This window comes from Carassius auratus, unplaced genomic scaffold (assembly GCF_003368295.1).
Source record: "Carassius auratus strain Wakin unplaced genomic scaffold, ASM336829v1 scaf_tig00217318, whole genome shotgun sequence".
Lineage (NCBI taxonomy): Eukaryota > Metazoa > Chordata > Actinopteri > Cypriniformes > Cyprinidae > Carassius > Carassius auratus.
This window is the reverse complement of record NW_020528997.1, coordinates 99675-111764: the sequence shown is the minus strand read 5'-3', so window position 1 is coordinate 111764 and position 12090 is coordinate 99675. Positions and strand designations below refer to the sequence as shown.

Here is a 12090-nt window from a genome sequence, read left to right as displayed (position 1 = left end):
TCACTCTGAGCTGGAATGGACAAGGCGTAACGGCAGGCTACTCTTCCCGTGCTTTCCCGATCCCCCTGTTGTTCGGCCAGACATACTCGACAGCAGTCGGCCCTGATGCGGTCCCACTCCTGCCCGGCTGATGTTGCAGCTGTTCGAGCCGGTCTACTTCGGAACAGCTCCTCCCAACAGTCCGAAATGACGTTCATCCCAATCAGGGCACGATGAGACCCCAGGCATGTGTCTCGTACGACCACCACTCCTTTCTGTGGCACCACTACTCCCTGAATCTTTAGATCAGTCACAAGGTATCCCACATACGGGATGTCGAGACCATTCGCCCCACGTAGCGTCAACCAGGGGGCTTCCGCAGGTGGACAACCTTCGGTGCCAAACAACTCATGGGCCAAGCTTTCGGTGAATAGGGTCACTTGGGAGCCTGTATCCAAGAGGCACTGCACTTTCTGGTCATTGACCTGAACCACCACCACTGGGCAACAGCCCACCAGGCGGCTCCTAGAAGTTGTAGGCAGAGAGGGGTCTGATAAGGGGGTCCCGACCACTTGACCCACAGTGGCCGGAAACTCTAAAAACCCCCCTGCGATGCACGTCGAGCAGGACACTGACGGAAGTAATGTCCAGCTCTCCACAGCCGTTGCAGATGGGACGCCCACGCTCATCCCACTGAAATCGAGAGCCGGAAGGTCGGGATGGACGGCGGTCGGGAGGACGGTTCCCATCAGAGTAAGCCCGCTCCCGCGGTAAAGAGGACAACTGGAGGCGCTCTCGACGAAGCTCCTCCATAAAAGATTTAGATAGGTCAGACATTTGTTCCCGCACATCTCTCTTCAACTCTTCCCGGAGGACCTGCTTCCAGTCAGATGTCATAGTAGTCGAAGGGGTGCTAACAACATTCGTGGCTAGGCAAGCTGGGAGGATCTACATTCTCCATGTGATCACACTCAAGGGCCAGTGCTTCTTGTCGAAGCTCTTCAAAGGTCAGGTTCGGGGTTCGTCGAAATTGCACCCGCAGACTCTGACGCACAGGGCCTTCCCGCAATCCCACTAAAAACTGATCTCGTAGTAAAACCTCTTCGCCCCCAGGCCATGATCCTGTCTCCCTGTAAGTCTAGAAAACTGCTCCCGTAATTGTAGGGTAAATGCCCGAACAGATTGCCGAGGGCCTTGCCGAGAATTGAAAAACTGCATCCTCAGAACAGCTACTGGGGTGGTGTCTCCATATTGTCCCGTGAGGAAGTCAAAAATGGCCTGGACAGTCGCTCGAGTTGCTGCCGGTGCTGCCTGAACTTCTCTCCTCGCTTCCCCTTCCAAGGAGTTTAAAACAAACTGAACCTGCTGCGGGGCACTCAGACCTTGGAGCCCTGCCAGGTACTCCACCTGCACCTTCCACATCGACAAGCTCATTTCGGATCCCGGGCCTCCATACTTCGGAGCCCACGGAGCCCCCATAAAGATTGGCACGACGGGTTGCCGTGCCCCAAGCACTTCCTCTTCTGCCATCTCGACCTCTGGTCGCTCAACTCGAGGTAGAACCCTGCCGACTACGCCAATCTGTCACAGGTCAGGAGGGCCAAGCTGGACTGCGCCCACCCCTAAACCAGGACCACCTCGAGGAGCATATCAGAGGGAAGAGTCGGAGACAGAGAATAAATTTAACAAGTTTTATTTTGAAGTAAAAGCAAATTGGGAATCCTAACCTAAAATCTTCTTTGTTACTCTCAGGGATTGAAGGTGAACAGTGCAGCGACCGGGGACTCTCCCGCCCTCTTCCTCTGTGCGGGCCCCGCAATAGATAGACAGATGGGTGGTCAAGTAGGTATTTCACAGGTGGGAATACGATCGGCAAGCCAGCAGTCTGGTAAGTCTCCTCTGGTAATTAAATACTTCCAAACTTCCTTCCCTTTTTCACAGATGCAGAATTTGGGACAGATGGATATCGGTCAGGTCCGTACACGGCAGATACACAGCCTTGAGGTGGGGATGTGTTTGGCAAGTGAGGGGTCCGGTAAGTCTCCTCCGGTAGGTATATAATTCCAGCCTTCCTTCCTTCTTCCACAGGTACGGAATTTGAGGTGAATGATATCAGTCGAGTACGTATACGGCAGGTGCACGGTCTTACAGTAAGGTGGCTTCTCCTGACACCGTCAGAGTGGATATTCCAGACAAAGCGTGCCCATCTCACGTTCGTGACAAAGGACAGTCACCTCTCTCAGCACAGGTGGGCCACAAGGATGCAACAAACTCTAAGTCAACAGGCTGAATGGGGCTTCTTCTGAGACAGACAGAATGGATGTTTCAGGCAAGTATACAGTTCACATGCATTGGAAGGAGCGAACACTTCTCACCATACAGATGAATGGCAGGGATACAGCAGACTCGAAGTCAACAGGCTGAATGGGGCTTCTTCTGAGACAGACAGAATGGATGTTTCAGGCAAGTATACAGTTCACATGCATTGGAAGGAGCGAACACTTCTCACCATACAGATGAATAGCAGGGATACAGCAGACTCGAAGTCAACAGGCTGAATGGGGCTTCTTCTGAGACAGACAGAATGGATGTTTCAGGCAAGTATACAGTTCACATGCATTGGAAGGAGCGAACACTTCTCACCATACAGTTGAATGGCAGGGATACAGCAGACTCGAAGTCAACAGGCTGAATGGGGCTTCTTCTGAGACAGACAGAATGGATGTTTCAGGCAAGTATACAGTTCACATGCATTGGAAGGAGCGAACACTTCTCACCATACAGTTGAATGGCAGGGATACAGCAGACTCGAAGTCAACAGGCTGAATGGGGCTTCTTCTGAGACAGACAGAATGGATGTTTCAGGCAAGTATACAGCTCACATGCATTGGACGGGACGAACACTTCTCATAATACAGTTGAATGGCAGGGATACAGCAGACTCGAAGTCAACAGGTTGCACAGAGCTTTTCTGAGGCAGATAGTAAATATTTCAACAGGGCATCTCTTCTCCTATTAGCACAACAGAGGGGTTAGGACTCTTACTATTGACAGTCAGCCCTCATGACACATAGAGAGTGCATGGCAAAAAGGAATGTAGCTTACACACACACACGACAATTCCACTTCAAACATATATTGTAGGGGAAAACATCAATTGTAGCCACTGCAAACTCACTTCACGAAGTGCAATTTAAAGCCAGCACTCACATTCGGGTTTCTGTCCGAGGGGAAGGGGGGGGGGGGCGCAATCCTCACTGCCACTGAGGATGTGCTGAGATGTTTTTCTTCACAGTCACAGGCAGAGTTCACATCACCATTTATAGAGGAGGGAGAGGTAAGAGATCGGTAATGAATCAGTACAATCCACTCAGTGAAATTTATGATCGTGATCCAAACACTCCAAACCACATCCAATTCAGTGTCAAACGTGTGCAATTACAAGACTCAGTTCTCAGTTACTCAGCTCCTCTCCAATGCAAACAGGGTAATTCACTCTCCTTCTGTTGTCCTCGAATCCCTCATCAAGCAACACTTTCCTCTTCATTCACCCGTCCTCCAGTAACTATTACCACCCAATAAAACGACTTTTCACAAGGGAGAAAAACCACCCACACCACCTCTCTCTCTTGCTTTTTATCCTCTCCACTGTTGATGAGGCCTCACGCAAACTCTGAGTAAATCCCCCACACCTGTTGCCAATCCGTCATTTGGGGTTGTCACAGCAACAAACGCACACACAGGCCTGGGAACAGGGTTACACTCAAAGCGTTCCCCCGGGAACACTGCTTCAGCGGGAATAAGTTCCACATGCCATTTGTCACACTGTGACATGAACTTATTGAAGCAGCTTCAGTGCAGGGGTGGATTCCTCACACAGGCCGATTCTTCCAACGGTGCCTTGCCAATGAAGACATAGCCTGTGATGTGGATGAAATCTTATGGCCTGATCCAGCCAGACGGAGGGACGGATAGTTACAGTATTCTTGTTGCTTTTACAATAGTTTTCTTTAATTTCTTTTTACTTTTTCTTCAGAGTCAAAGTGTATGTACTGTAATTCATGCAGTAATTTTTATTTGTCAATAGATTTTATTTGTTTACAGTAATTGATATCATTGTTGGTTGATTACTGTAACTGATTAGGGTAAGAAATACTGTAAGTATTGGAAAAAAAACTTGAAATATTCAGTCTGCAGCATCAAGTGTTGTAGAGTGCTTGGTAAGGTTATAGTAGGCCTACAGTATTTGTCTACATTCTCCTTGTATCTCAAAACAAATCACGAATAATGTGAGTTTCTCACTATATTTTTGTCACCTAAATTGTCTCTTACATACAATAAGAATGTCTAGCCAAAAGTCATTTTGCAAACAATCTAGGAATTTTGCTAATTGATTGTGGTGTTTGGATAATTGTGATTTATATTTTGACAAAAAGAACTCCGTTTTCAAAATTGCGTGTAAACAATTGAAAAAAACTGTAAGTACCCCATAATTACCATAGCAAAGGTGACCTTTCATGTGTGGCAGATCGGAGTTGTCACAGTGTCTGGTTTGTGTTCCCTGGTTAACTACTAGATGTCCTCCTTCCCCACGGTGTCTGTCACTTCCTGAACCACATTCCCCATGATCTCTGTCTCCTCATTGCACTCAGCTGTCACTGGTCATTAATCATTGCACACAGCCAATTCCCCATTAGCATTGTCATTTCCCTGTGTGTGTATGTATCCCCCGTCTGTTTTAGTACGTGTCACAGAGTCCTTGTAGTTTTCACAACTATTCTAAGTCTTGTTCTTGCCATGTGTTTAGTGACTGTTTATGTTTCATTGGCTATTTTGGTTTTGACCCCTGCCTGGACTGGATTTCGAATTGGATTACCCCAATAAAGACATACCTGCACTTGGTCGAGAGGAGGTTCAGTATCGTTCTCCACCATGGCCCCCCCTTCGACCTGGGGCTCGTGTGGGATGGATCAGAGCCGCCGTCTCACCATGGCGGACGGAGAAGGGAGAGGAAGTGCACATCTGCCGAGCCAGCGCCACAGCCCATGATGGCCGCAAGTCAAGCGCCACAGCACAAGATGACCGCCAACCCAGTGCCACTGCCCAAGATGGCCGCTGAAACATTTTTTTGATTATTTCTCTATGCTGTCCAAAATCCTAGAGATTCAAAAGACTGTTCACGTCATGTCTGCCGAGCCAGCGCCACAGTACAAAATGGCTGCCAACCCAGCGCCACTGCACAAGGTGGCCGCCAGCCCGGAGCCCTGCAGAGGATGGCAGCTACAGTGGGCTTTCCAGAGTCAACTCAGGTCCTCGTTGACTTTCCAGAGTCAACTCAGGTCCTCGTTGACTTTCCAGAGTCGAGTCAGGTTCCCGTTGACCTTCCAGAGTCAGGGCTAGTCACCGTTGACACTCCGGAGTCAAGCCAAGTCACTGGTGATTTGCCTTTGTCCATGAATTTCACCAGTGTTCTTCATGGGCAAGGTCAAGTCACTGACTATCTTCATGGGCAAAGGCAAGTCACCATTGATCTTCACAAACAAAGGCAAGTCACCATTGATCTTCATGAACAAAGGCAAGTCACCATTGATCTTCTGGAATCCAGTCTAAACACCATGGGATTACCAGAGCCTCTCCACATCTCTGCTGAACTACTAGAGCCTCTCCTCATCTCGGCTGAACTACCAGAATCTCTCCTCACCTCTGCGAAACTTCCAGAGCCTCGTCACATCTCATCCGAACTCTCTGAATGCTCCACTGATCCTGTCGTGGCCATGGGGGCTACCTTTAACTTGTTCATGTTTTCTGTTTCAGACTTGCCTACCCAGACTTGCTCTCCTGTCAATTTGATCCCACTGTGGTGGTCTTCTGCGCCGCCCTGGTGAGCTTCTGTCTCGACCGCGCGGATGTGGTGGTCTTCTGCTCCGCCCTGGGGGACTTCCGTCTTGACCACACGGACGTGGTGGTCTTCTGCTCTACCCTGGGGGGCTTCTGTCTCGACCACATGGACGTGGTGGTCTTCGGCTCTGCCCTGGGGGACTTCTGTCTCGACCACACGGATGTGGTGGTCTTCTGTGCCGCCTTGGTGGGCCTCTGTCTTGACCTCACGGAGATGGTGGTCTTTTGCTCCACCCTGGTCTCCTTTTGTGGTGGTGGTGGTGGTGGTGTTGTTGTTGTGTGTGTGGTGTTTTTTTTTTTCACTTCCTGTCCCTGTTCCCGTCTGTGAGCCTGGCCCTCTGTCCCTCCCCCTGATCCTCTGCCGGTCCACCTCCCTCCTGGGCTCCCTGTTTTTGTGTTTGCACTTCTGGTCTCTGTTTGCCTAATTTACATGTTCCTCTTGTCTCTGTTTTCCACATTTTACCTGGCCCTCCATCCCTCCACCTGTCCACCACCCTCCTGGTCTCCTGTTTTGTCAGTCTCGTCTTGGAGCATCTGGTCGCCGCTCCGTAGAGGTGGGGGTTGTCACAGTGTCTGGTTTGTGTTCCCTGGTTAAGCACTAGATGTCCTCCTTCCCCACGGTGTCTGTCACGTCCTGAACCACATATTCACCACGATCTGTCTACTCATTGCACTCAGCTGTCACTGGTCATTAATCATTGCACATAGCCAATTCCCCATTAGCATTGTCATTTCCCTGTGTATGTATACCCCATCTGTTTTAGTATGTGTCACAGAGTCATTGTAGTTTTCACGACTATTCTAAGTCTTGTTCTTGACGTGTGTTTAGTGTCTGTTTATGTTTCATTGGCTATTTTGGTTTTGACCCCTGCCTGGACTGGATTTCGAATTGGATTACCCCAATAAAAACATACCTGCACTTGGATCTCTCTCTGTGTTTTCCTGTGTCCCGATCGTGACAGGAGTAGTGTCTTGGAAACCTGTTTAGAAACAGTCATTATTTAGGTCCGATTACAGTTGTTGCATGAATGACATATAGGTCACCTGTATCGTCTAACAGGTCATTTCCCACATTCCCAGGAGAACATGCCCAGACCTGCCCCAGGAACAACTGCATACTCATAAACACGCAACCTGAGAGCCGTAAAACACAAGCTGTTCACTCCTCCTCCTCCTCCATTCTTCTGCACAGAGTGGGAAAATAATTTCCTCAATGAGGGCCGGAATGGACTCTGGTTTCTGTTTGCAAAATCAAATACGGTTTAGAGAGAAAAACAGAGCATCTAAAACAGTCCCACGAGCCACTGGATCACATTGCTGAATATGCTATGTTTACATTCAGCCAAAGCAAATGAGTTATGAAATGAATTCATGTACACATGCTAATCTTATCAAGCTCACTCTATAGAGTAAGTGCACAACACCATGATGTCATGTGCGTGTCAAAACCTCATCACTGTCAGTGACTGATTGACAGAAGCTGAAAACATGACCATTATCCAAGAAAGAGGAGCCATAAAATATGAGGCCGAAGAGTCACACACTAATTTGGTTTAAAAAGACTCATGCAAAATATGCCACACTCCTAATTCAGGTTAAAGAGATGAAATAAACATTTCATTACAGCAATGCACCTATGAACACAGTCCAGAACATCCAACAAAACCAAACATCACAGCTTCTGCACTGTGAAAATACTGGAGGAAAACTGGTCAGATGCTGCTTCAGGAGACATGATGTTTCTTAGTTATATTTGCATGATACTTACATTCATATGATAAATTACATTTGAATGAAAGCCACACTGACATGTATGAAATTACATCAAATTTGACCAATCTATGTGGTTATGTAACAGAATGAATCATGTTTGAGCTGTGTTTGGTAGCTGTTAGACTAGTCCTGGTGGTTTATGTAACCATGATGGTGCTGCTGTGGTTTGATGAACAGAAGTGAGTGTGTTCAGAGGTGAGCGTGACGCTGTGGGAGGGTTTGTGAGGCTCTTCTCCACTAGTTAATATGTAATCTGAGAGCAGAATAAAGCTGCTGCTGCTGCTCGCTGCCAGTGTTTAGTCTGAGCGTCCTGGAGCAGGAACCATGAGCTACGGTCTGTTCTTCTCTGCTGAAACATGGGCTCTGCTCATACTGTTTGTGACACTTCTGTTCATGTAAGTGATGCTCTCTTCAACTGAAGAACTAGTTCTAGGTCTGGAATCTTAATAAGAATGAGTCAGTAAGTAATGAGTTTGAAGAATTACAGTCGTCTTCTGTCAAAGGTCTAACAGTTTAAACACTCAAAGCAATCAGTAGCAAAAGCTGCTGTTGTGAATGTCATACTATCTGTCTAAAATATTCATTTGGTTCTGATGTCATTTCCAGATATGGATCCTGGCCTCATGGTGTCTTCAAGAAGTTGGGGATCCCGGGGCCCAAACCTCTGCCGTTCTTCGGAACCATGCTGGAATATAGAAAGGTGTGATATTATGTTAAACTGAGCTTTGGACACATTTGGATGTTGATGATCTCCTGATTTTCCGTCAGTCTTCAGTTCAGATCTACTCCTTTTATTGAAGGAATGTGATGTGAATCTGGATGTTGTTACTTCAGCTTCACTTCTATTCATAGTCTTCTCACAGTGTTTCTTTGGTGACTTTTTAGATTCGTCTCTAAATGTGAACACATCTGTTATTTTCAGGGGTTTCACAACTTCGATATGGAGTGTTTCAAGAAGAACGGACGAGTCTGGGGGTGAGTGTGAGACTAAACGATGAAGCCTCAGAGATCAGTCTCAAAGTAAAGAACATCTGACACAAATGAAACAGAGCTGATTCAGATGACGATACTTTGAAACTAAATGATAAATATGACTGATGGTTTGACACTGTCTTTATGAGATCATTGACAAGATTCATAAGATCTGTAATGAAGAATCAGAGCAGACAATGATGGTCATTACGCAATACTGAACTGTTAAAAAGTCATGATTATAATGAACTGAATGATTGTTCTCAATTTGATGTTAATATTGCTTGTGGTTCTGGCAGTATTTACGATGCGAGGCAGCCTGTTCTGTGCATCATGGACCTATCCATCATCAAAACCATCCTGGTTAAAGAATGCTACTCTCTCTTCACCAACAGAAGGGTAAAATCATCTTCATCTGAAATTAAATCAGCCTCATCAAATACTGATTTGATCTGCCCTGAATGTTGACATTACTGATGACCAAAAAAAAAGGAAAGGTTATATTTGCTCACAAAGCAAGAAAATGCAGAGGTTTTGCAAGCAATTGTTTTTAGTCACCACGTCCACTTTGGGGCTCAAAAAAATACAGAGGGACTTGAGCAGAAAATTAGATTCTTTCTAATAATAATAAATCTGCATGACTGGGATGTTTTAGGGCCGCTGGAACAGTATGTGTTTGTGTTTCATCTGGGTTTGTTCTCTGAACCGGCAGAACTTCCGTCTGAACGGGCCGCTGTACGATGCCGTGTCCATCGTAGAAGACGACGACTGGAGGAGGATCCGCAGCGTCCTCTCGCCCTCCTTCACCAGCGGGAGGTTAAAGGAGGTGCGTGAGTCTGGAGTCACTCACACATACATAATAATGGCACAGAAAAACTGTCAGTCACCTGTGTGTGATGGAGATGGTTTGAGTTAATGATGATGATGATGATAATATACTGGCATTCCTCGCTCTAGATGTTCGGTATCATGAAGACTCACTCTCACACTCTGGTTGATAATCTGGGGAAAACAGCAACGCGAGGAGAAGCGGTGGAAATTAAAGAGTGAGACACACATTCAAGATTCTTACATAATATTACATATGGCCTGTTGTTATCTTAATAGATAAGAACAGAGCTGCAATAAATCACTGTAATTACAGACCAAAGGTGTTCAAATGCCTCAACTATAACCTACAATAACCTATACAGACTGATAATATTCATGGAGAACATTCACTATTTATAGAGAATATAGGTTATAAGTTTATCAGATGGCAATATCTCACTGTGGTCTGAATGTGTTCAGGTTCTTCGGGGCGTACAGTATGGATGTGGTGACCAGCACAGCGTTCAGCGTCGACATCGACTCCCTCAACAACCCTAAAGACCCATTTGTGACCAACATCAAGAAAATGCTGAAGTTTGACTTTCTGAACCCTCTGTTCCTGTTCACAGGTAAACAGCTCAACTAGTTCTGTCAGTTCAACAGTGTTTAGTGTAGGAAATGTTGTGACCTTTTTCAATGTCTTCCCCAGCTTTATTTCCTTTCATCACACCTGTCCTGGACAAAATGGATTATGCCTTTTTCCCAACATCCGTGACCGATTACTTCTACGCTGCCTTAAAGAAGATCAAGTCCGAAAGAGTGGCCAAGGACCACAAGAAGGTACGACAAACACTTCACACGAACAGACAGATGTGAGCCTTTAAATGAAGCTGTCACCAGAGCATGTTTCTCACTTCCTGCAGAAGCGAGTGGACTTCCTGCAGCTGATGGTCGACTCTCAGACAGAAGGGAAAACTGAGCATGGAAGCAGCGAGGAACACCCAGAGAAAGGTAAAGCATCTCAGAATGATCTTGTGCTGTATTTGAAGAAACATTCCTCACACAGTGTCCTGTGCAGGTCTGAGTGACCACGAGATCCTCTCACAGTCCATGATCTTCATCTTCGCCGGGTACGAGACCAGCAGCAGCACTCTGTCCTTCTTCTTCTACAATCTGGCAACCAACCCAGAGGCCATGAAGAAACTGCAGGAGGAGATCGACCAGACCTTCCCTAATAAGGTAGAGCTCGGAGAACTGAGTGAATTTGTAGATGAGAAGAGTTTGAGAGGTTAAGCTCTGAACTGTGTTGAAGGCTCCAGTGGACTATGAAGGCGTCATGAACATGGAGTATCTGGATGCGGCTCTGAATGAGTCTCTGCGCCTGTTCCCCGTCGCTGGTCGACTTGAGCGGGTCTGTAAGAAAACGGTGGACATCAATGGCCTCCTTATCCCTAAAGACATGGTGGTGATGATTCCCACATATGTCCTCCACAGAGACCCAGATTATTGGAGCGACCCGGAGAGCTTCAAACCCGAGAGGTAGGTAACCACAAAACACAGCTCTGTAGAGAACTAGAGCCAGATAAACACAGAGTTCACACTGAAACCTAGCATCTCAGTGCTTGTGTCAATGCTTCTGCTTCATTCCCAGGTTCACTAAAGACAACAAGGAGTCGATCGACCCCTACATGTACATGCCCTTCGGTCTGGGGCCCAGGAACTGCATCGGGATGAGGTTTGCTCAGGTGACCATGAAGCTGGCCATCGTGGAGATCCTGCAGAGGTTCGACGTCTCTGTGTGTGACCAGACTCAGGTGAGCAGACGGATCCTCCACACTGTCTCACATGACGACTGCAGTCATTCGCTCACACTCACCTTCTCTTGCTCTTCACAGGTTCCTCTGGAGCTTGGCATCAGCGGTTTCCTTTCTCCCAAAGAGGCCATTAAACTCAAGTTCAAGCCTCGGAAGGTTTCCCTCTCAGAAGATATCTGTAACAACAACACATCGTAGAGCAGCTCCTGAACCACCATTCATCTGCTGTTTGATTCTCTTTCAGTCCGAGGAGGAGGTTTGATCTGTCTTTTAAAATAAAAGAATAGACATAGTTTGTAGTCTTCAGTGAAGAGGAGGATTCTCTGGGTCTTTCGGACTCGGACTGAGAGATTGGACAGGTTCTCCTGTCATCTGGAGCTTTCAGAGAGTGGAAATGATGATGCCATGAGATTTATATTAAGAGGTTTTTCTTTGTGATGATTGAGAAAACTGATTAAATGAGGTTAACCTTGAAAGAAATGAAATAGAAATATGAAATGAAATGAATCAAATCAATTAAAGCAGATATGTATCTGATGTGTGTGTGATGTCTATTACTGTACAACACAACCTTACATTTTACGGGATTTGGTTTAAAGAGACTCTGGTGCCTGTTTACACAATCATACAGAGTTTAAATAATAATTCAGTGTACAAAGAGAAAATTATGCTGCATTATCACCAAATATTGGATTAAATCTTTTTGATTATGAACACTACAATTGTGACTTTGTGCCATTTTGTACAAGATAAAACATCTCAAAACAAACTTCATTGTTAAACATTAAAGAACAATACTGTGATAAACAGTGCATTTCTTAATATTTTATGTAAAATTACTACT

The 12090-nt window shown here is 46.2% G+C and overlaps 1 protein-coding gene across 1 annotated transcript; it reads left to right on the top strand.

Annotated features, from left to right (window-relative positions):
* Positions 1-7935: 7935 nt before the first annotated feature.
* LOC113100638 (cytochrome P450 3A30-like) lies at positions 7936-11783 on the top strand. The gene is made up of 13 exons (XM_026265265.1): positions 7936-8045; positions 8257-8350; positions 8573-8625; positions 8922-9021; positions 9335-9448; positions 9580-9668; positions 9913-10061; positions 10142-10272; positions 10356-10443; positions 10511-10671; positions 10745-10971; positions 11084-11246; positions 11328-11783. Exons 1-13 carry the CDS (start codon positions 7975-7977, stop codon positions 11442-11444), a joined length of 1557 nt encoding a protein of 518 aa, XP_026121050.1. The 5' UTR covers positions 7936-7974; the 3' UTR covers positions 11445-11783.
* Positions 11784-12090: the final 307 nt, after the last annotated feature.

What these genes read in the sequence shown, in the direction of transcription:
- LOC113100638 (XM_026265265.1), top strand. Translation starts at nt 7,975, where the DNA reads ATGAGCTACGGTCTGTTCTTCTCTGCTGAAACATGGGCTCTGCTCATA. An exon ending in TTTGTGACACTTCTGTTCAT is followed by an intron (nt 8,046 to 8,256) that starts GTAAGTGATGCT and finishes TGTCATTTCCAG; the next exon opens with ATATGGATCCTGGCCTCATG. An exon ending in TGGCCAAGGACCACAAGAAG is followed by an intron (nt 10,273 to 10,355) that starts GTACGACAAACA and finishes CACTTCCTGCAG; the next exon opens with AAGCGAGTGGACTTCCTGCA.